Source organism: Lagenorhynchus albirostris, chromosome 18 (genome assembly GCF_949774975.1).
Source record: "Lagenorhynchus albirostris chromosome 18, mLagAlb1.1, whole genome shotgun sequence".
Lineage (NCBI taxonomy): Eukaryota > Metazoa > Chordata > Mammalia > Artiodactyla > Delphinidae > Lagenorhynchus > Lagenorhynchus albirostris.
This window is the reverse complement of record NC_083112.1, coordinates 20,193,809-20,217,834: the sequence shown is the minus strand read 5'-3', so window position 1 is coordinate 20,217,834 and position 24,026 is coordinate 20,193,809. Positions and strand designations below refer to the sequence as shown.

The following is a 24,026-nucleotide window of genomic DNA, read 5'->3' as shown; positions in this document are numbered from 1 at the left end:
TTGGTTGAATGAGGAGTCACGTTCAGTGTAAGGAATTCTTACACATTGTCTTCCTTCTTTGGGCAATTCTCTGTCCACATGATTTTAAAAAGGGAGAGGAATTGCTGGCTCTGGTGGAAGAAAGAAGTCACAAGGAGGAGGAAAAGAAAGTGGTAGATTAGCAAGGCCAGTGCCGATGGTTATGTGGGACTTAAGTGGGACCCTCCTTTATGGTTGGGTGATTTTTATGTTCTCTCTTCCATCTTATTCAGGAAGAAAGCAGTATCTTTACAATAGTCTTGAATCAGTTAGCCAGTATTTGTTGAGTCCCTGTGCTGGATTCAGCCTTGTTTGGGGTGTCGAAGACTGGGATAGGAAGAAGATGAAGTTGCCCTCACTTTTTTTTTTTTTTTTTGCGATACGCGGGCCTCTCACTGTTGTGGCCTCTCCCGTTGCGGAGCACAGGCTCCGGACACGCAGGCTCAGCGGCCATGGCTCACGGGCCCAGCCGCTCCGCGGCATGTGGGATCTTCCCGGACCGGGGCACGAACCCGTGTCCCCTGCATTGGCAGGCGGACTCTCTACCACTGTGCCACCAGGGAAGCCCTGCCCTCACTTTTAAGGCATTTTAAAAATTGTGGAGGAAAGAAGGCTTAGATATTGAGAAAACTTAGAGAAGAATATGAGAGAGTTCATAATCCTGAGTGTTTTAGGTGCTCTGTGAGACTGGGGAAAGGATAAGAGGTTAAGGAAAGGGAAATAAACCTAGATTTGGGGGGCAGCTAGGATTTGGATCGGTCCCAGGAGGCAGCTTGGCCATGGTTGAATCAGCACAGAGCATGAACCGGACAGAAACACTGAGGGATAGGCTGGTGCCCAGTTAGATAAGTGAGGCCAAGATTATGAAATGGTTTGTAATTGTCAGCACATCACATTATCTGACTTTTAACACACTTTAGATGACTGTCCACATCAAGTTTGGGTAGCAATGGAAACCATTCAGGAAGAATTGCAAATTATACTCTCATACATAAGTAATATCCAATAGGGAAGGATGCTGTGGGGACAACAGGGAAAATTAGAGGAATGAGTTTCTTACAGAGAGAATCAAACCTGCAAGTTACTTGTTAGCAGTTCAGACATTTAACTGAGTAGGGAAATGAATGACTGTTTGTTCTAAAAATACGTTATTCCCTTGGATTTGTCACAGTTGGGAATATTTTTTAATAGCACTCCTCAGCAACAGGAATAGGAACAGACATCTGAAATTTATACTAGTTTGGTGACATATATGAAGATGTTTATATTAGCTATCACCAAATTTTTTTGGATCAATGCTTTTTTCTTTGGCTGTGCCACCCGGCTTATGGGATCTTAGTTCCACGACCAGGGATCAAACCCGGGCCTTCAGTAGTGAAATCGTGGAGTCCTAACCACTGGACTGCTAGGGAATTCCCTCTGCGGGGTTCTTGATTACCTTATAAAGAAGGCAGATCTGGGTAAAATAAACTATCGAGTTCCCCATTGGTTGACAAAGCAAACCGATGCTGAATTGACAGCGCAGGATTTTCCTAGGTCCGGGTATGTATATTTATTAAAAAGCTCCCAATGAGATTCTGTGTATTTGGGAACTACTGCCTTGGACCATTTATAAAAACCCTTATGCTCCCAGCAGGTGGGAGCCTGCAGGTTGCTCAGTAACCTAGCAAGGAAAGCTGAAGTTCACAGGTACTTTGGGCTGAGCGCTTTGCTCTGGGAAATCCCTTTTCTTAGTTTGTGTGATATTTCAGTGGTATTTTTCTGTGAATATAGTTGCATGTTTTTAGAAAATGTAAGTGTGGCCTACTTAACTACTAATTAATTAATTCAGCGTATTATTTCCCTGTGTGCCAGGGATATGATGGAAGTTAGAAAAACTCAGTTCTTGCCTCACTCATTTTATAATCTGATGGAACGTACCATGCATTTCTTTTCTTCCTTAAGGTGCAAAATGATCTAACATTACAGAGTAATGGGAGCGAGTATTCTCCCAATGAGGTAAGTTTCCTGAAGATTAATGAAAGCTGAGGTATTTTGTGAAGACTGAATTGGAATATCTTGTACAGAAATCTACAATCTGAGACCGTGATGATTCATGAGTTAATTGTATTGCAGAATCTCTGAGGGAGTCTCTCATTAGCTCTCATAGCCCGATCCAGCCCTATCCATAATTAAAGACTCATTTTATAAGACATATTTTGAAGACCAAATGTGGGAACATTTTTATAGAAAACGAAGTGAAAATAGCTCATGTGGGCAACATTTAGAATGTCTCGTTATCTATAAGTGATTCAGTGCGTGGTTTCCCTATAGCTGAGACATCTGTTCAGTGTTACCTGTTTTCTCATCTCGTTGTGTTACGAAATTCTTTATCAGATGTGCCCTCTGTGAGGTGGATGTGAGTGAGTGCTTGTGTGTGTCAGTGCCTGCACCTGAATGCACGCATCTATTCGTGAGCAGAAAGGGATTGCCGGTATCACACAACTATGAACTGTTTTTATAATGAGCACATAAACAATTGGACAGATCTCCCCCCAAAACAACATTATGTCGATTCTACCACTTAAAGCATCAGCAATGTGAAGATGCATCAATTGTCATTTTTTAGTCAGGACTTCCTCACGGCAGCAAATGCAAGGAGGTCGTGGTTTTATTATAATCCTTGATCTTAGAGAGGCATGCAGAGTTCTGCTCCAGTTCTTTAAAAAATGTCCTTTCCTTCTAACACCACAGATGAGAGAGAACTCCCCTGCCATCTCTCCTACCAACACCAGCACAGCTCTGTTTGGCCTGAAGCCTCGATCAGGTAAATTGAAACCTTCGTGTTCTTGCACGTGTGAACAGCTCAGGAGTTTCTCTTTAGCCTTTTAAATGCATACATTATAGTGTGAGCAGCCTTGTCAACTCTGGTGAGTTTGAGTCCTGGCATCAGAACCCCACTACAGCGTGGGGAGGCCATATTTTCGAGCCTTGGGGTCGTGAATCACCTATTAACGCCATGTTATCAGTAATAGATTATCTTACCTTCTTTTGAATCAGAGCAAAGAGAAAAAGATGTTGGGACGTGTAAGTGGGAAAGAAATATTCTGTTGATAAAATTGCCACCCCTTTGCCCCGGTGGTTCCTGGTACCTTGCTAAATTAAGGCTGGTGACTCTTTTCTGAGACACCCCTCATTTGCTCTCTGGGCCTTCGTAAGGACTGTGTATTTACTCATGTGACAGGGTGGTCATTCTAAGACTCACATGAGTGGTCAGGAGACATTTTTAAGAGCATTTCTGCTTATATTACCTACTTTATTTTAACTTAGTATATTCACAAATGTAAATTATAGCAATGTGCAAAACGACTGCTGATTTTAAAAAGGACTATGTATAGAAAAATTTGGTTCTTCTGATTTCTCCACGTACTTAAAGTTCTAGCACTATCTGCCTTCTTTTAGGTGCTTCTTTGTTTTAATATTTTTGATTCTTAAGTCTTTTGCATACACTCACTGCTAATGCTTTTCAGTAAGTGCTAAGAAAGGACTCGGACGCTGTAAGCAAAAGGTAGTAAAGAACTCATATGTTCTTGGGTTTTTTAATAAAGCATTTGGTAACAGTTGAAGTTAGACATGTGTATATTTTGAAAAAGGGTACCCATAGAAAAAAACGAAGATGGTTCTTTTATAAAGGAATGTTTCTTCGTTTTTGGAGAAAGTTGATTGGTGGGTAACATGTGGCCAGGTGTAATGGCTTCCTGGCGTTTTGAATGGGCTGTGAGACAAAGCCATTTGAGAAGATGCTTGGGTGTGGCAAGGGTTAGGAGGTGTTTTATGGAGAACCAAATTGTGCATGAAATAGGACTCAAATGGCTGGCCTCACCATTCATGGAGCTGAGAGTATGCAGCCAGATCTGGGTCGGGCCTCCATTTCCAAGGTCTCAGATTGTGCTGGGAGGAATGGAGGCTTCCATGCCTTGAATGATGATCTGCCAGGAATGTTCTCTATACACTGAGGACTTCATGTTGGGCTACAGACTTTCTCCTATCCCTTACAGGCACTTATACACAATTTAAAAATATCTTAGGGGCTTCCCTGGTGGCGTAGTGGTTGAGAGTCCACCTGCCGATGAAGGGGACACAGGTTCGTGCCCCGGTCCGGGAAGATCCCACATGCCGCGGAGCGGCTGGGCCCGTGAGCCATGGCCGCTGAGCCTGCGCATCCGGAGCCTGTGCTCCGCAAGGGGAGGGGCCACAACAGTGAGAGGCCCGCGTACCGCAAAGAAAACAAAACAAAACAAAACTTATAATTGAGCAAATCAAAAGTTGAATGAATCTCCAAAGAATAATATTCTTTTGAATGTGCATCTTTGCAATTTAGTTGCAAAATTGTCTCCGTGACTTTTTCAGTTCTTTTTATGGGGTCCAAACTCAACTTATCAACCTCATACCCACACTGTTGAACCGTTTCAGACTCTTTGTGGTGGTGAAAAATGAATGAAGCATTTATTCTGAGTAGCAGGAAACAAAGATAATTTCCTTTCCTAGCTTCCAACCTTTCTATAATGCTGACGAACCAGTGCTGGAACTGTACCAGTTGTAGGAAGCTTTGTGGAGTTTGGGTGTCGTAAGTAATGCTGGTTTTTCTTCAGGAGCGTCAGTTGGCATGTTGGAACGTTATGAAACTAGCATCATGTATTGGGAATTTTAAAATTTTTATTTAGTGACTTTAAAATATTACAGTATGTATTTTTCACATTTTCTAGAAAATAATATACCCACTAATCTTAATTGAAGATCACATGACTACAAAAGAGAGAAATTATTTTTGATTGAGTAGCTTTGGAACTTTAAAAAGTGATTTAATTTTTATTTTCAAGTTAAGTCTATGAATTCATGTGATTTCTGTGTTAAAAATAAAAACAGACTGCTCAAATTAGCAAGTGGGAATAGAAACTTAGATTCTTAAAGTAGACTAATAGTTTTCTTCAAAAGAAATTTTATCTTCTGTGTTTTCCTCCCAAGAAAGACAACTGTATATATCCAAATATGCATTACTAGAATCATGTCCCTATATTTTACTGGCCCTGCCTTATGACTGAATAAAAAATGTATAGATATTTCCTAAACATCAAAAATTACTATATGGATAGGTAGTCCAAAAAAAAAAAAAAAGAGATGTTATTTCATAAATGACCAATTTAGAAGTGCCTTGAATTGACTGACATCTATCGGTTAATTAGGTTTGTTGTTAAAGAGACTCTACTAGTGTCCGAAATAGGTTCTATACTGATCAGTATCTAAGACAGTATTGAGAGGTATAGCTGTGTGTCAAGGGTTGAGCAGAGTTGGCTAGATTCACTTATCAATAAAGCATGCCAGCAGACTTACAGATGTCTTTAAAGAGAAATTTTACATTACCTTGGGAAAAAAATCCACCAGTGGTAAACACTGATTCTATAATAGATTTATTTCTAAATAATTGACATGTTTATACATATTAAGCTTCTTCTGTGTAAACAAATTTTTTGTGTGAATCATATTTGCTAAGATTGTTAGTTATTTAGGTCTTTGGGAAAGGTATCTGGTAGGTCTTTCGCTTTTTATCTGCATAATCTATGGGTACTCCTTCTTTCCACTGACATGATTCATTAGTACTCTAAGTCTGTGGGCTTGCGAACTGTTAACGATTAACGGTATTAACTGCATGCCAAGTATATGATTGATAAGTACTAATACTCAGTTTTTTATCATTCTTTTTATTCCATGCGCCATCTTTCATTCTTCTCCTATATTGTACATTTGAAATTAAATTCCATAATATGAAATTCGCTTCATTTCCATACAATCCTTATGCCATTTGTGAAATGCTGCTGCCCCTTTGGTTTTTCCTGGTCCTTGTGCAACTGTACGCGGACTGGCTCTCTCGCTCTCCTGCAGACCCAGCCCTCACTCTTCCTCCTATCTCCTTCAACAAACTTACACAGGCACAAACATGGGACAACTCTAGCTACAGTGTTCCATCTGAAGGAGACAGTGACAATGGTAGGTGGCTTTGTACCTATTCTTCGATGTGCTCATTAATAAGCCAGTGAATGAATATACTGAACATTCATTTCTGTGCAGCTGAAGATAGAGTGTATATTCTCCTGCATGCCTGATATAAGAGATAATAATAGTAAACCTGGAAAGTCCAGAAAAGTGCATGTGGATTGTTCTCCGGCAGTTTATCAGACTACGTTTAATTATCTTGAATATTCTGAATTTTGGAAGGACTGTACAATAATTTCTTCTCTATCCTTTCTGCTTGGGTTTTTTTTTTTTTTTTTTTGGTGTGTTTGCTTGTTTATAAAAATTGGGGGTTTGTACCTTTGGATAATCTCTGCTGCTCCTGCTTCTGAACTAAATGCTTTCAGAGTTTCATCTTTTATCATCTGTGCTTATTTACCATATGAAATTTTTAAAGTAATCAAGACATACTGTGGCCGATCCAAGAGGACTGCACTGAAAATAGTTAGAAGTGAGAAATTCCTAAAAATGAAGAGAAATCACTTGCTTTTTTTTTTGCAAATTACTTCCACATTTTGACTTTTGTTACCTTCAGCCCTTTTGAGTGTAATTTCATCTGCATGATATTTAAGAATGGTAACTTGGCTTGAGAACCAAATGTGCAAATAAGAAATTGCAGACATCTAGCTAGGATTCATGTGGATATCGTTTGATTTCGTGCCACTAAATATCTGAAGTAGCTTAAAAGATGAAAATAAAATAAATATAGTTATTTAGATATACTTACCACAGATATCTGAATCTCCATCCTGGTCTGTTACTTCAGATGTTAAACATTTTACTCCAAGATACCAGAAGATAAAAGTAACGTGAAATGAAATAGAGAGTATGATTTATAGGGAAGAGAAGTGATATGTGGGGTAAAACAATGATGTAAGCACAATAAGAAGATGTATTTTCTGATAATACTTATTTTTTTAATCTAAGCATCAATATGTTATATGTAATGAATAGAAACCGTATATTTAAAACATTTTCTGTGATTTCTGGTCAAAATTCAACCAAAAAATGCTTTTCCAGACTTCCCTTATGTACAAGGATAATGTATATCTTGGCAGGTTAGTTACAAAAGGAATTTCATTATTTCATAGATTTCTAAAATTTTAACTGAAAACAAGTGTGATTAACAACAACAACAGGGAAACCAAAGTCCCTTCCTATATCATCCCATTTTAAATTCTGGAAGTTGAGGAAGGCTAAATGCAAACTTTCTTGATAAACCTGTTCCTTTACTTAAAAATAAAAAGGGGAGAGAGGCATTTTTGTTTTTCAGAAAGCATGGCTATTTATGGATCTGATGTTATTTAAAGGAAATGAGCCTAGAATGAAAGATTTATGTGTGATTTGCTATTTCCTTAGGAGTGATATCTGAAACCAAAGACATTTTTTTTTTAAGCTGGGTAAGATCTAGACATCTTGCGTAGCAGTAAGATTTCTATCTTTATGGATGAACCAACCAAAACGAGAAAGGTGGGTCACGCTGGGTCACGCTGTTAGGTAGAGGGAGTGGTGGGGTCACACCCAGGGCTTCTGACTCTCTGATCATCTCCTCTCCACCATATCTACCTTCATCTACAGCTGTTTACTGAGGGTTCTTTGTGCAAGCTACTAAGCCAGACGGCCTTCTTTTTATTGAAAGTCCTAAGATTTCCATAGAAAAATAATCATTGTGAAAATCTTTCTGAAAATAAAATAACCTGGAATACTTCTCTGGTAGTTTTTGTTTGAGTGAAAATTCCAGGGATTCATGTGTAGCTATTATGCTGTACCACACACATACACATACACCCACACCCACACACACACACACACACACACACACAAATAATAAAAGGGTTGTTTTCAGTATTCATCTACCTGGGTTAATCATGTCAGATATTGGATAGTTGTTATTTTCCCCTATTTGCAATTTGTCTACAATATGCCCTGGGCAAGAGATGATTTTCTATTAATTATCTATTAATTTTCTGGCAACAAAAATCTTGGCAAATATTTGTGTAGGTTCCCAGATCTGACCTTTCAAATAGAATCTTCATTTTTTGTGTGTGCTAAATATTGCCTTCTGATTTGAATACATTTTCCAGTACATTTTTTAAATTAATGAAGAAGCACTATGTGTATCCCCAAGTATATGTGCTAAGGTTGGAAGAGGAATACAGCCTACTTTTATGTTGTTCTTACTGGTTCCTCTGAAATAGTAGATCCTGTTCAGTGGCCTCTCATGGCATTTCAAAGCTGATTACCCCAGCAGTTTTGTTTCCTCACATTTTCTCCACTATCCAGTATCTGCAGCTATCTCACCCCGTGTAAATAAATGGCATCATATTACCAACTCAACCCAGCATAATGTAGCTTGCCTTTCATTTGTATTTTTATTAATTATTTTTGGTAAAGTTGGCATTTTTATACCTTGTTCACTGTCTTTATGTTAAAATTACCCTTTTATTTAAATTCCAATATTTAAGTAAAATTTAAATTTTATTTAAAAAATACATTTAAAATAATAAACATAGCTTTCTAACATTTTGTTTCAAATATATCTCATTTCAAATTCCCTATTTTCCCTAAAACTCATTCTTCAAAGAAATAAAGAAAGGCAAACTGGCTAGAAGGTCCTTGGGAGTTGGAATTCCCACAGTCCCCAACGTTCTACCTCCTAAAATGGATGGGGAAGGATGTGGATGTGTGTCTGTATGTCTTTCCACCCCTGGAGCTGGATGGGGCAGCTTCACTTCAAGTTGTTCTTAACTTGATAACTTCTCTTCTGCTCCTGTTCTTGTGCCCTCTTACTACTCTGCATCTTTCTTTCCTTTTCCCCTTCACTTTGAAATTAAAATCATTCCTATCTTCCTTTGAATTATTTTCCCTTTTTCATTTGCAGTGAATTGGTAGGTGCTAATTTATACTTAAAATTGATCTTTAAACTATCACTGGAAAGTGAGTGAATGGACATATCTATCTTGGGCCAGTTTACAGACATTTTCTGGAATTGTTTTACCATAATCTTGCACTTCTAGGTATTATTTTCCCCATTACAAAAATGATGAAACTGAAGCTGTGAGATGAGAGGTGTTTCAGTGGTTCAGTATTTTGTCTTCATATTAGGATCATCTGGGCATTTTATACACGATAGCTGCCTATACCCCACACTGCCTGTGCTGATTTATTCGGAGTAGCATGGAGTCTTCGCACTGATTATTATTCTTATTATTTTACTGATTTTATGTTATGTTTAAGTAGGTGAAAACCACCGGGTTGAATAAACTGCCCAAGACCATAGAAAGCATTTTGAGGGCAGAGGATTTACATAATTCATTTTTGGGCACCAGAGGGAATAAATGAATTGCACTAATTAGATTTCTGATTCACATTAACCTGGATCTACAGCTCATGATACTTTTTCAAAGCCACCATATTGTTGCCCTTGAATTTGTATGTCTTCAACATCACACCCAGTCCAGGTTTTTAATTTCAAAGGAGAAGTTGAGAGCCAAATTCCAAAACCTCATGTGTCCACAGAGAAGAAATCTAGAGTTAAATTTAGACAACGAAGGTTAATAATATAGACTGATAATTTCTATGCAAAGTTCCTTTCACTTAATAATTAAATAACTAACATTTCAGGCAATTTTTAGAGGCGCGAGCTTTCTTTGCTTAGCTGAAAGATACTTTTACAACATTTAGAAAAAGTTTCTTGTGCACATCCTTAAACACTTACCGAGTGCCTCCTATGTGTAAGGCATGATGCTCTTTACTGTGGATACACATCTGAAAAAGACAGACTAGATCTCTGCCTTCCTGGAACTTTTATTTCAGTCTCTAATGCATTCAGACCTGGAGACTAAGTTTTAGGAGATTTTTCATGTTAAAAAAAATTGAGATGACTGATTATCAGGGTAGGGTAATCTCTGACAAGGTATTCTCCATATAAAGTGATCTTTGAATGAGGGAATTTTTGGAACACTTGTTTGTTTATTCATCTAACAAACTGCTTTGTGGGGCAGGGGTAGAGGTTTAAATTGGAAACAAACATAAACTCTTACAGAGTCCTCATGGAGAAAAGCAGATCTCTCCTGTAAGAAAGTGAAGAGTGCCGTGAGAGACACAGATAAAGCATGTTGTACATTCACAGCTGACAGACCACTCCCAGGTCAGGGATGAAGATGAGGGGAAGGGTGAAGGAGGAGGTAGAGATAACGGCAAAGTCAGTGGACTTGGACGTGTACCTGCAAGGATGCATTTGATATCCTGCATAAGCATATTCACCATTCCCTGCAGAGTCTTTGCTTAGAAATTTGTCTCTTCAGCTAAAGAAATTGCAAATATGAACAAATCGTCCTTTTCATTCTTTGAATGTTATCAGTATTTGATATACAGTAATTAAACAGCTAAGCAGGACTCATTATTTCCTGCATCTGAAATCACCTATTTCCTTGTCTCTTCCTACCCCTTGTGCATGCATATGTGTGTGTACACACACACACACACACTGACACACACCCTCACTCTGCTCCCTTGCCCCTCTTTTTTTCTTCTTATTTACACAGTGTGACATTTGATGTGAAAGACAGTTACTAACAGGGCGGCTCTTAATATTGTCTTGCAGCCACAAGCTAAACTTTTATTCCCCTGAATTAAGTAGGGGAGTTCTTGAAACGTAGTGATATGAAATTAAGGAAGACCGGAATAATTCCTCCATAGATCAATTTCCTGAAGTTTTGACCAGGCTGGTCACTGCATTTATTATTTAAATATGACTTGAAAGAAAAAAAAAACAAAACAACTGTGGATAAAATAATCAGAGCTACCATAATGGTCCTATTAAAATTATTCTGTCATAACAAACTTATGTGCTCTGTACATTTATTATTAAATAGTTCATTTTAAATTCTAATGTATTCTACAATAATTAATCTATTTAGAAAACTAGTAGTATTATAGTCAGGTTTCCAGTAATTTTATGTACATTTGAAGTATTCATCTTAAAAATAATGGTTCACATATGTTTTAACACTTTTTGACCGCTTACATTCATAAAGCAAATACCCAAGCAGGCATTTTGTATTTTTTGAGACGTATGGGAATTTAAGATGAAAAGCAATGCCAGGAAATTAAAGCCCAGATACCATTGAATTATCTTCGCGTCTTACACAGGACTCTAACAGGGTATAGATACTTGAAGAGTGTGCTGTTAACCAAAAGTTCACGGTTAATTTAACTTCCTGATAGCTTCGTATTCAGAATGAAATCTGCCAGTAAAAACATACTGAAAATATTAAACATGTAGTATTAGATAAGATTTCCCCCAGAAAAAAAGGGAAAGGAAAATAAAACCTCCAAAGAAAACAGTAGATTTGTTTAAACGGTTCTGGGGCTCCCCTTGCTGGCCAGTGTGTGTATTACTCAGCTAAGTCCACATTCCTTGACTTTTTTTGGTAAATTTGGTTGACTTTTTCTTTGGTGGTGTGGATTATTTCTAGACTTTACATTTTAATATATATCTCTTCTGGTCACTATGTTTAAATGGGTAGATTTTTTTTGGTTGGTCTCAATATGGTACAAAGGCAAATTTAATGCATTTCCAGTTTCTTCCATGCTTCTTATTTTGTCAAATTCTTCCTCGTTGCCCTTTGCTCTGTGAACTTCTCATCTCTCCCTGCTGGTTGGTCAACCCTACTTCCTTTGCCTGCCTTGCCTTTGTTTTTGAAACAATGGGTCTCGCTTCCTGTGGGGTTTGGTCTTTGTAGGTCTTGGTGACAAGACTTTGGCTCTTCCTTCGGTGGCTTGAGGCAGAAGCCCAGGCCCCAGGCTGACTTCTCTCTGAGGTTCCAGAAGGTGTTAACATATACAATAGATCATTCCCTTGCTCTCTGTAAGTCACGGATTTCTTAAGATGTGTCAACTTTCTGGTCCTCTGTAGAGCACCAGAGGGCTGATTCAGATATCCGAGAACTGATTTAGAAAGAAAATACTGAGATGTGAGAAGTATAGTGCAAGACACTTATTAAAGTGTTTTGGTTCAGAGATACAAATTGAGGTTAAAACGACACAGTTGGGTGAATATGGGATAATTGATTATATGGTGGACTCCAGTTGTTTTTATTCAAAGTATATTTGTAAACCATATTTCATTAAAAAACAAATAAATTGAAATGCTTTTAAAGTGGTTCATAGCAAATGTTTGGCAGAATAGAATAAACGTTACATAATGTTCTCATTCTACATCATTGAAGATACGGTAATTGAAACTGCTAGAATTGCAGTATGTCAGTGCAGCCTTCTACGTGGTATTGATTTTTAAAATTGGAGTTCTCTGCCCCAAATTTTCTGAAGCGCCCCCCTCATTTGTCCCACCCCCCGCCCCCAATCTGAAAATCTATGGGACACGGGGAACCAACTACAGCTCTTAACCGTTCTTTGCCCCCTCTGGTGTGCATGGAAAGTTGACAGTCTTAATAAGATAAGAATCTCAAGGAAGAAAAAGATTCAAGTTTAAATTCGCCCTGGGCTTTGTATCCTAATTAAAATTGCCATAATCACTCTGCCCGTACATGGCGTATTTTGTACCTTCTCTGTTAGTCTTTAAAAGATGTCATCCTTCAAAGGTTGAGAGCATTCCTTTTCTCTGCAGCCAGGGCCTTACCTCCTTCCAGAGTTGCCACTGTGAGTAGCCGTTTCTGGAGGTTGTAAGTTTAAGGACCTGCAGCCAGAGATGATCTCTTAAAACTGTCTCCCATCTTGCCAGCTTTTCTAAAAGGAGTCTGTGGTCATCTCTGAAGAGCTGACTTTTGGGATGTGCTGTCAGTGACGTGATAGAAGGCAGAATTTTCCCCTCCACACTCAGATAGCTATCTGAGTGGGTAGTGTGTCTCATCACTTAGTTCCTAACCCAGGCTGATGAAAAACTCAGCCAACAGAAGCCTTAACCTGTGCTTGTCTGTAACCTGTAAAGCAATTGTCTTATTAGTTGAAACAAAGTATCCAAATTTAAGGAAAGCATTGTGAAACCTGGAGTGTAGATGAAAACTTGGAATAAAAGCAGGGGGAAAATGTGAGAGAAGGGGTCTGGAATGGTGCCAAGGATGACCAATCCCTTTCCTGGATTCAGTTGGTTTGTCCACACAACCCAGAATAATTGAATACATAATCTTCTCTAGCATATTCGAATCAAGCTTTTCATGCGAAGTCAGAATTTATTGTTTTGTGAGTGGTGAATGAATTATTTGGGATAAATAAACTATTTGATTTAAATATGAGCAGCCCTATACGGCATCCTGTACTAGGCGCTCCATAAAGGCTCTTTTCCCTTTCTGTTACAGTGTTTCTTAGACCACAGAGAAATTTGGAATCTATAGACCCACAGTTTACAATTCGGCGGAAAATGGAGCAGATGAGAGAAGAAAAAGAACTGGTGGAACAGCTCCGAGAGGTACCGGGAAACATTGTGTAACTAAATAATTATTTCCAGAATTGAAGCAGCCTTCTGTATTTTTAAAAAGTAGACATTGGGGACTTCCCTGGTGGTCCAGTGGTTAAGACTTCACCTTCCCATACAAGGGGTGTGGGTTCGATCCCTGGTTGGGGAGCTGAGATCCCACGTGCCTCGTGGCCCAAAAACCCAAACACAAAACAGAAGGAATATTGTAACAATTTAATAAAGACTTTAAAAATGGTCCACATCAAAAAAATCTTTAAATAAAAAAGTAGACTTTGAAGCACTGCAGACTGAATATCTAGTTTCAAATCTAGCCAGCTCACTGTTTGATATTGGACAAGTCACTTAACATCCCTGAGTTTGAGTCTTTTCATGTATTAAAAACAATAGTTCCCATCTACCTTCATGGGATTTTATGAGAAATATATGAGATAATGTAAGTAGAAATACTTAATACCTATGTATAAAAGCTAGTATTATTTCAGTTCTGGTATGCTTTAAAAAATGCACTGTTATTAATTTACTTCATAATATGCCATGAATTTAAAGATATTTATAGTTAGCCTTACTATGTACCCCAAACCGGCCAGAATTTTCGAATGTCATAATAGGCAAACCATTGGAGTTCCTACCAAGGGTGAAGTCTCGTGCTGGGTGCCAGGGAAGATTTCAAGCTTGGTGATGGCAGGGACCATGGCTGTCTTATTCCTTGTTGTGTTTCTATTCCCAGCACAGCTCCTAGTGGGAACTGTGTATGTATTTTTCTAAGACCTCATGGTCTTTGTGTCTAGTTAGGAGGATCGTATGTAAATATGTGGAAGATCGAACAGCAGGACAAGGGTCAGTCACCAAAGAACACACTGGTATTAGTTATTAAAGGCAGTACGTCATGAATTACTACATAAGTTCTTTATATTTAAAGAGAAGTATCATAGCCGTGAACTAGACGAATATAAGAAGCTTCTTGAGGAGGTAGATTTTATACTACATCTTCTCCTTTCACTAGCAAATGATTATTGACTGCTCTCTGTGCCAGGCTGTATAGTCTAGGTGACAGACAGAGAAAAGAACAAAAAGGTCCCTGCTGCATGAAGCCTGTAGTCTACTGAGAAGACAGAGTAAGTAAGAAGGAAACCAATAAATACACAATTTCAGATAGCAATGAGTTCTACAAATGAGCAGTGAATCCTATAATTAAAATTAAAGCTGGGCTTCCCTGGTGGCGCAGTGGTTCAGAGTCGGCCTGCCGATGCAGGGGACACGGGTTTGTGCCCCGGTCCGGGAAGATCCCACATGCCGCGGAGCGGCTGGGCCCGTGAGCCATGGCCGCTGAGCCTGCGCGTCCGGAGCCTGTGCTCCGCAACGGGAGAGGCCACAACAGTGAGAGGCCCATGTACCGCAAAAAAAAAAAGTTAAAGCTGAATTAAGGTAGGTCAGAATCTTTGTTGTTGCAGATGATAACTTTATATACGGTTTAGCACGTAGTCAGGAGGAAAGAAGAAAAACCCAGAAACCTCTTACCACCACTTTAAGCCACTGTGGTTGACTCAACAGTCACATAGGGCAAGTCAGTCCTCTGTCATTTGCCTAGAATATTTGGATGTGCAGTAAACTTGGGAGGTGAACTTTCAGAGATATGTAAAAATAAGATCAGAAGTTGAGGTATGCCTCTCAAAGAGTGATATAATTTTCTCTTAAAGCCTGGGTCATATTGATAGCTTATGTTTTAATTTAGTGATGTAAAATTAGAGACTGAAAGCATGCTTGGAAAAAAATGAGGTGTCTATACAAGACAGTTCTGAAAGAGAATTATGCAACACTGTTACATGCACTGATTTTCAAGTACTTCACTTATTGCAGATCTCCCAATAAAGTCATCCTTGCTTAGCTGTTATCCATTTACAAGGAGCTTCTGCTGTAAAGCAGAAATTTGCATTTGAAGTTTTAAAAACCGATCTATCTACTTCTGCTTCTGAGGAGATGGAGTTGATGTACTTTTCCCCATTCATCCCACTAAGTACAACTAAAACCCCTGGTGATTCTATATAAAATAAGCATAGGATCACTCTGAAAAGTGGAGAGAATAATTCAGACTAGCTGGGCTCCTTGGGACTAGGAATGACAGTGGTGGTGAGTCCAGTGGGATTTCTTTTTTGCTTTATCTTTCTCAGACTTGAAGGTGAAGTAGTTAGAAACCGGAAATGCTAATCGGCACAAATTAAGAAAAAAAAGTCCCAATGAAAGCTTGCTTACTTTAGTCAAAGGACCAGAAAAGGGGCAGCCTAGTGAGAGAGAAAATTTTTAGACATTAAAGGCTCTACTCCAGCTAAACACTACAGAAAACCCGTGGTCCCACCCCTACCCATGCCTGCAAAGATGGCGTAGGCAGCTAGACTTTAACCTCTGCTGGGATGGTATCAGAGAAGGCCACATTGGGAGCCAGGAATTTCATTCCCATGAGCTAAGAATGATCCCATCCCCTCCCATGGTATCAGTGGAGCCCACATGGGGAGCCTGGATTTCCACACCCACACCAGTCACTGACAGCAAGTGGGAATCTGCATTTACACAGCAGTAACAAGGTGGTAGCCTCCCTTTCCCTGCCAGAGCCGTGTCCAAAAAAGCCAGCTAAAACAGAAAGTTTAAATAGGCCAGAGTCTCATAATACCAGAAATGTCCAGGTTTCAACCAAAAAAAACACTCATTCTACCAAGAACCAGAACGAATGTGAAAAGATAATCAACAGATGACAACACTGTTGTGGCAGAGACGTTATCATCTGACAAAGATTTTATACTGTTCGTGATAGAAATGCTTCCACAAGCAATTACGAACACAGGTGAAACAAAGAAAAAAATAGAATGCCTCTGCAAAGGAATAAAAAATCTTAGCAGGGGTTTCCCTGGTGGCGCAGTGGTTGAGAGTCCGCCTGCCGACGCAGGGGACGCGGGTTCGTGCCCTGGTCCGGGAAGATCCGACATGCCGTGGAGCGCCTGGGCTCGTGAGCCATGGCTGCTGAGCCTGTGCGTCCGGAGCGTGTGCTCCGCAACGGTAGAGGCCACAACAGTGAGAGGCCTGCGTACCGCAAAAAAAAAAAAAAAAAAAAAAAATCTTAGCAGAGAAATAGAAGACGTAAAGAAGGACCAATGGAAATTTAGAACTGCAGAATACATTATCCAAAAGAAGAAGCCCAGGGGGTGGGCTCAACAGCAGAATGGAGGTAACAGAGGAAAGAATCAGTGAACTGGAAGAAAGAACAATAGGGATTACCTAATCTGAGTAGCAGAGAGAAGACAGACTGAAAATAAATGAGCAGAGAGCCCCAGGGACCTGTGGGCGTGTAACAGATGATACACATTCGTGTCATGGCAGTCCTGGAAGGAGAGGAGAAGGGGAGTAGGGCCAAAGAGGCACTGCGGGTGGGAGAGAGTGGGTGTGGCTGGTAAAACAGCATTGTGAGAGATCCTTATGGTGATGGATGTGTTCTATCAATGCCAGTGTCCCGATTGTGAAGTTGTAGTATGTATTTTTGAAGGTTGTTAGCTTAGAGGGAAACTGGGTAAAGGGTACATGAGATCTCTCTGTATTACTTCTTATAACTCCAGATGAATTTATAATTATCTCAAAGTGTTTAATTTTTTAAAAAGGGAGAAAAATTGATTTTTGAACTAAAACATGGTCTCAGAGAAAAGCATCTCTTAATCCCTTTTGTGCCCCTTGCAGTCTGTCTGAACCAGTTGGATTTTGGTTTTTGAATTTATTTTTGTTTATTTTATTTATTTTTTATTGAAGTATAATTGACTTAAAATATGATTTTAGTTTCAGGTGTACTACATAGTGATGTGATATTTTTACACATGGCAAAACGATCACTATGGATTTGGCTTTTATTGTTCAACTCAGTCTGTTTTTCTATTTTCATTGCTAAGTCTGAGGCAATGTTGAACTTAAGAAGTCCATTTTTTTTTTGGCTGTCTCGGGTCTTCGTTGTGGCACATGGGATCTTCACTGTGGCATGTGGGATCTTTCGTTGCGTCACATGGGCTTCTCTCTAGTTGTGGCGTGTGGGTTTTCTCTTCTCTAGTTGTGGCGTGGGGTCCAGAGCACATAGGCTCTGTAGTTTGTGGCACTCGGGCTCTCTAGTTGAGGTGCGCGAGCTCAGTAGTTGTGGCGCGTGGGCTTAGTTGACCCGCGGCATGTAGGATCTTAGTTCCCTGACCAGGGATCAAACCCGCGTCCCCTTCATTGGAAGGCGGATTCTTTCCCACTGGACCACCAGGGAAATCCCAAGAAGCCCATTCTTTTAAAAATTCAACTAATTAAAAATTTTAGACACAACTGAATTTTTTTTTCTACAGAGGGATTTTTATTTTAATATCTTTCGAAAAGGTTGAAATCATGTCAGTGTTTTCCACGTGTTTTTATCCTTCTCCATAATGAAACTTAAGTCTCAATTCATAAATACCCATAACTGTATTTTACCCTGAGTTGCCTGAGAGCAATTGGCTTCCTTCTGATTCCTTCCCAGAGCATCGAGATGAGACTCAAGGTCAGCCTGCACGAAGACCTGGGGGCTGCCCTCATGGATGGCGTCGTCCTCTGCCATCTAGTCAACCACATCCGCCCACGATCCGTCGCAAGCATCCATGTCCCCTCACCAGCAGTCGTAAGTAACACCATATAAAGGGAAACTAACTCTTACATCAAACAGACTCCTTTGGGACAGTATTGCTGGTTAAAGATACCGATGGGATCTCCAGGACCCTGCTCAAATGCTCTGTGTTGGGTCCCAAACAACTAGAAGAGCAGAAAAGGAATAGCATTTCTGAATGAAGTAACATTTTCACTGTAAAAAGGGAAAATATTTAAAGTAAGTACGTAAGTGACAGAAAAGGAACTTACTTCAAATATAAAGCAAAACACGTTAAAGAAACGCTTGGGGTGCTAACTTTAAGACTGTAGAGACACAAAGATTCATTCCTCACAAGGAATTATTTAAAGAGTGAGAAGTCTTTTTGGGAAACTTCTTTTGGTTGGCGAGTTCTCTTCTAAATGGAAACTCTTTCCTCTATTAATGATTGAGGATTTTAGGATAGCTCTGAAAAGATGTGGATTCTGTATAAAATATCATTAGTAACCTGTCAGGCCAGAGGTTGGTCAGCTGGTCATTAATTCAACAATTCCTTGATCACTAGCTGTGCTCAGGGGTAGGTGGGAGATACCAAGGAAACTGGGGAAAGATGAAAGAGACTGAGTGAGATGCCATTAGTCCCTAAAAATCCTTGTCTCCATGTGGGGGAGATAAAGCAGGTGCTGGCATCCTCTTCCTATAATCATGGACCATATTACCATCCAGAAGAGAGCTATGGAGTCATGTTATGGTCATTCAGATGAGGGAGGGGGAATCAAAGATAAGCTGGTCTTTGAAGCCTACGTAGGGTTCAGACAAGTAGAGAAAACCTCTATCCATACTATTTACTATTAGGTGAAGCAGAAGAGTTTAGGGGCTAAGAATGTAGGGGTTGGATTCCAATTCCACATCTATATAATCCATACGACTTTGGGAAAGTTATTTAACCTTTCTTTAACTTGATTGGCTCTTCTCTGTCATGGAACTGCTCCCATGAGGATGAAATGAGGGCCTACATGTGATATAAATGTGAATGCAAGCCATTGTGATCATTAGTGTTTATGAACAGATTTTTCAAAAGCCAGAGCCCCCAACCTCAAGGCACAGTGTTCATAAAATATCATAGGAAGAGTCTGTGGAGTGAAAGCCTCACATGAAGCCCCACTCTCCGGCCAGGAAAGCATCGTAGTGGCATTATTTTTCTTAGTTTCTTTTCTTTTGGCAGCAGGAAAAATTAGCTGATGATCGCATTTCAACTGTCAGTTTTCTTTCTGTACAGTTGAATATATTTTTCCCTTCAAAAGACTGACCACTTTGTTGCCTCAGAAAACACAGGAAAAAACCAAAACAAAACAATTTGTCTTCTGATTCAAATCTGCTTTATCTGCCTTAGTTTGGGCAGTAAATTCTGTCCTATAACCGAATATGAAAAAGTTTTGAAGTCCAAACTACTGTTAAGTTGTTAGAGCTGTGTACCAGATTCTCATTCAGTATTCTTCCCCAACTTGTAAGAAAGAAAGTACGATTCCTCAGCCTCCAATTTAAATATACAGTTATTGTGTTATAAGGACACTATGAATCATGTTGTCTACACACATTTGTAAATTTGATCAATTCTTCAGGAAAAAAATGCTACTTTCTTTGGTTGTCACCTTTTATCTTTTTCAAATAAAAAAATTTAATTGAAAATATAATGGGAATAATGCTTGATCGGAGAAAATGGAGAAATGCAGGAGGAAAATATACCATGTTCTATCCCACCACCCAAAGACAACCACTGTTTACATTTTGGCTTTTATGCTGCTAACATTCCTTCTACATATAAGTTGTTTTTGAATTGTGAGCTTCTCATATCTACTATTTAGTAGTTTTTAAAATTTATGAAAACCTAAGTATTTCGCCAAGTCATTAAAACTCTTCATTAATATCCATTTCAACAACTGTGAAGTATTTTAGCTTATGTTATTATATTGTAGTTTTCCTTTCTAGAAATGTTTCTAAATGTCCACTTCTCAGAAATTCTTCTCTGAGCATCTTGAGCTCCCATTGACCAGACCCAGCCATGGCGTAGCGGTAGAGCCCGCTTCCATCTGCAGTCTGTGTAACATTGCCTTACAAACACTGTCCACGCCCGTGTTTGCACAAGGTGCTCACTCTACTCCTGCTCCCCACCCTGCCTCTAAATCTCCTCGCCTTGCAGCATCACCCGCTTTCTAATAAAACCGATTGCTTTGGCGAGAAAGAGAGTCATTGGCCTGGTGAATTTAACCCTTCATATAGAAATATATTTGCTGATGGGAAAAGGTGTTTATGGTGTACTTTTAAGTAAACTAAAGCAGGTCACACAACAGTGTGATCTCATAAAAACTGTGTGTGTGTGTATGTGTGTATCCACACATATACATTCACATGTGCAGAAAATCTTGCACACGTGTATATACATATATACATGTATGCAGAAATTCTACATATAAACACATATCTATGTGTATATATGCATGTCTTTGTGTACACACACAGTGTCTAGAAGAATATAATCCAAAATATTAACAGCTCTTTAGGTGAATGTTTCTGGATAATTTTTTATTGTCTTCTGTTTGCTTATGTATTATTTTTCTCCAATAAACGTGTAGTACTTCTGCCATTTAGAAAGTTTAAAATTTAACCTGTTATTACAAGTATTTCTCTTAGTAATTCTTTATTTCTGAATATTTGCATTCATAGCCTAAACTTAGCATGGCCAAATGCAGAAGAAACGTGGAAAACTTTCTGGAAGCATGCCGAAAATTAGGAGTACCAGAGGTAACGTCAAACTTAGTTCCAGTAACTATGTTTGAGTAAAGATTTTACTTAATGTATGTGTTTGAACCTACTGAATAGATATACACCTTTGTCCATCCTTTTTCATCTCAGTCTTTCTTGAGGAATAATGTTGAATAAGTTATATAAAATTTTAGTTTAAATTACTCTATTGCAGTGAAATAAAAATGGCTTAAAATGGTATGGTCAATTCTGAAGAAAAGGGGAATATAATTTTTTTAAGGTTTTGAAATAAATGCGAAATTCCAAACTTAAAAAAAAAATTTAGTTAGCTTGATTCTCCTCACAAAGAGCAGAAATTGCTGAAGCTTCATTGAGCCTTCTGTGGGTTACATAGGGTAGAATTTTGGAGGTAATGATTTTTCCCTATCCGAAGCTCTTAAGCACAGTAGACCTGTAGTTGACCACTGATTTGTTGATTTGCACTCCTTGTAGGTTTGGGGTATGTAGTTCAAAATAATAAGCATTGAAAATATTATAATTATTGTTATTATTATCATTTCTCACAACCATTCATAATAACAATGTTTGTGTATTGCTTTATAGTTTGTTAACTGTTTGTATTTACATTTTCCCCTTTAGTCCACTGTAGACCCAATTGGCAATTCCCTGTAGCCAGCCCAGCAATGATTTGCTACTTTTTCTTTCTCCCAAGCTAAGCCCCAGCCTTAGCCTCAGCCAGATAAGACAGCTGATCTGGGTCTTCTGACGACTTTACTATCAGTAACTTAAAATGATTTCTTAGGGAGATAAAAGACAGTTCACTCAGAATTTGGGGATAAGTTGACAAGCTTTTCATCATTGTGATAAAGGGAAATAGACAGAAACTACATTTCTTAAAATTTTCTTCTGTCTTTTCTAATGTTCCAGGAATAAAGTAACTACAAACTCTATCATGAGATACTGTTTTTGAGTATATGAAGGAATTACATTTTCATGTAGTTCTACTAACTGATAGGAGTTAGTTATTGGAATTGAGTAAGGCTTTTTCTCCCTCCCTCCCTCCCTCCCTCCCTCCCTCCCTCTCTCCCTTTCTTCCTTCCTTCCTTCCTTCCTTCCTATTTTTCAGCTTGGTGACATTTGAAGGTGAGAGTTAAGTGGTGGGCTTCTAATCTTATTTGAGGAAAAGGAGAGAATTATTAAAACATCTTTAAGTCAAAACTGTACCAATTAAAAGAAGCTTTCAAATTCGTTTTTAAATAGAGTGTAATCTTTACATAAGGTACTAAATGTCTTTATGATCAATCCACATGTCTTTCAGCAATGTTAATCTGTGTGTCTGTATTGTATGTGTGCATTTTACTATTGCCCATACATTTCTTGGCTTCAGATGTTTGTGAAATTCTCATGCGCCTACCATTTTTAATGATTTGATTCCGTCATGGCTTAATAAGTGTGTGTGAATCAAAATTATCACAGCAAGTTTCAGGTTGTGAAATTATTTGTGTCTGTACTCAGAAACGCTGATGAGTGATGACCAATCCCCTGTGATATTTTAAAACTCATCATTTTTCTTGGCTTATGATGACACGAAATGACGTGGAAATGCCCTTAACCATTTATTGTGAGTAAAGATTGGTAATTATGATTTCCTTCTAAAGTGAGGAAAAGGAAATTAAATTAGCATCAAAATGCAGAGAAAATTTTACCATAATATCTGAATTATGCCCCTGGCACTAATAGGCAACTGATAATTCCGGAGACAATTGAATTACAAGAAGTAAATCATCTTTTTTGCCAGTGTTCCAACTTAACTATGCTTAGTAAGAGATATATCACTAAGGCTATTTTTGAAACGATTTTTAAGATTTGAGGTGATTTTCAAGTTTGCATTGTGTATGTGTGTGATTGTGTGTACATCTATATCCATCCTGATGGATAATCCGGTAGCATCTTACTGGTGACTAGAGTTACATTAAGTTCATTGTTACTAGAAGTCTGTTCGTTGGTTAGCAGTTGAACTTCTTTAATGAGATATGTTAAAGGAAGGGAGGAATATTCTAGTGGAAAAGCAGAAATTGCAATTGGAGTGCAGCTGGCAAAACTTGCTATATATACTCAAAGGAACGTGCTTTCATCTCTTGGAATAAATGAGTCATAAATTGTTGGAAATGAGGAAATGTTTTCATCTAGGAATGCGATACTAAGTTGGGGGAGGGGTGGAAATAACCCCTTCTTCCACTACTTAAGATGGTTGATGATTTGAGTATATATGTGGCACACTGCAATTCTAGTTGCAGGAACTCTCCCCTTGCAGTCAGACATTTTAAAAGCCTGGTACTTAAAAGCGGAGGACCTTTAACGTTACATTTTCTTTTTTTGCTTCAAGCTTAATATTTGGGTAACAAAATACTCACTGATTTCCCGCCAGCTTAGTGAATTCCTCCTAATTTGCAAGCTTGCCCTGCTTTCTTCTCCATCCCTAACTTATCTACATACACACACCGATAAGTCACGGAGATCTGGAATTCTGTATTATTTTAAGCTAAATAGCTAACTGACAATGATAAATCATCCTGTAGAGACTGAGAAGTCGCAGCTGTGCTCTCAGCCCGAGTTTGTTGCCCTTTGTAATAGAACTACAGTTTGAAACTACAACTCAAAGTCAGGGTTGGCAGCTTACTCAGTTTTATCAGGTTCATCTGGGTGGAATGTGGTCACTGAGCAAATGATGACATATAAATTAATACGATGGGAAGGAAGCGATTTTAAAATTGTTCCAGTTGTTATGGTTTTTATTATATTTTCTCTAGAAGTCCCCAGGCACCCAATCCCAGGTACCTGCCTCAGGGTTGGTCAAGGTTCATGAAGCATTTTATTGTGTGCCCAGTGGAGTGGCTTCCCTATAAATGTGGCTTCTTCGAATTGGCTGCATTCAGAATTGCACACGGTGTAAGCGCCCTAGTTTGTTTGCAGAAGGTCGGAGTAGGCACTAAGAGTAGATGGATACGGCGACTCTAGACCTCTGTCTGTTATTCCTGACGTTTGGATGAGGCTACATCTATACCTTTTTTAGTCCAGGGGCACAGACAGGACTTGGCAGTCAACGCCACCTATAGAAAGGAGTTGACATCA

At 38.8% G+C, this 24,026-nt stretch overlaps 1 protein-coding gene across 6 annotated transcripts in view; it reads left to right on the top strand.

Moving 5' to 3' along the window:
* The window catches only part of LRCH1 (leucine rich repeats and calponin homology domain containing 1), a 190,933-nt gene that overhangs the window by 150,683 nt on the left and 16,224 nt on the right, over positions 1-24,026 (top strand). For 5 of the 6 annotated variants that reach the window (XR_009536810.1, XM_060129319.1, XM_060129316.1 and 2 more), the window contains 5 exons: positions 1,963-2,016; positions 2,752-2,824; positions 13,386-13,495; positions 18,030-18,167; positions 20,856-20,933. Coding sequence is in view for 5 of the 6 variants with exons in the window: in XM_060129319.1 (XP_059985302.1) it covers positions 1,963-2,016; positions 2,752-2,824; positions 13,386-13,495; positions 18,030-18,167; positions 20,856-20,933 (453 nt within the window). In the remaining variant the exon portion in view is untranslated. Of the gene's footprint in view, positions 1-1,962; positions 2,017-2,751; positions 2,825-5,984; positions 6,043-13,385; positions 13,496-18,029; positions 18,168-20,855; positions 20,934-24,026 lie in introns of those variants that run through there. The other variant, XM_060129320.1, reaches the window with a different exon arrangement.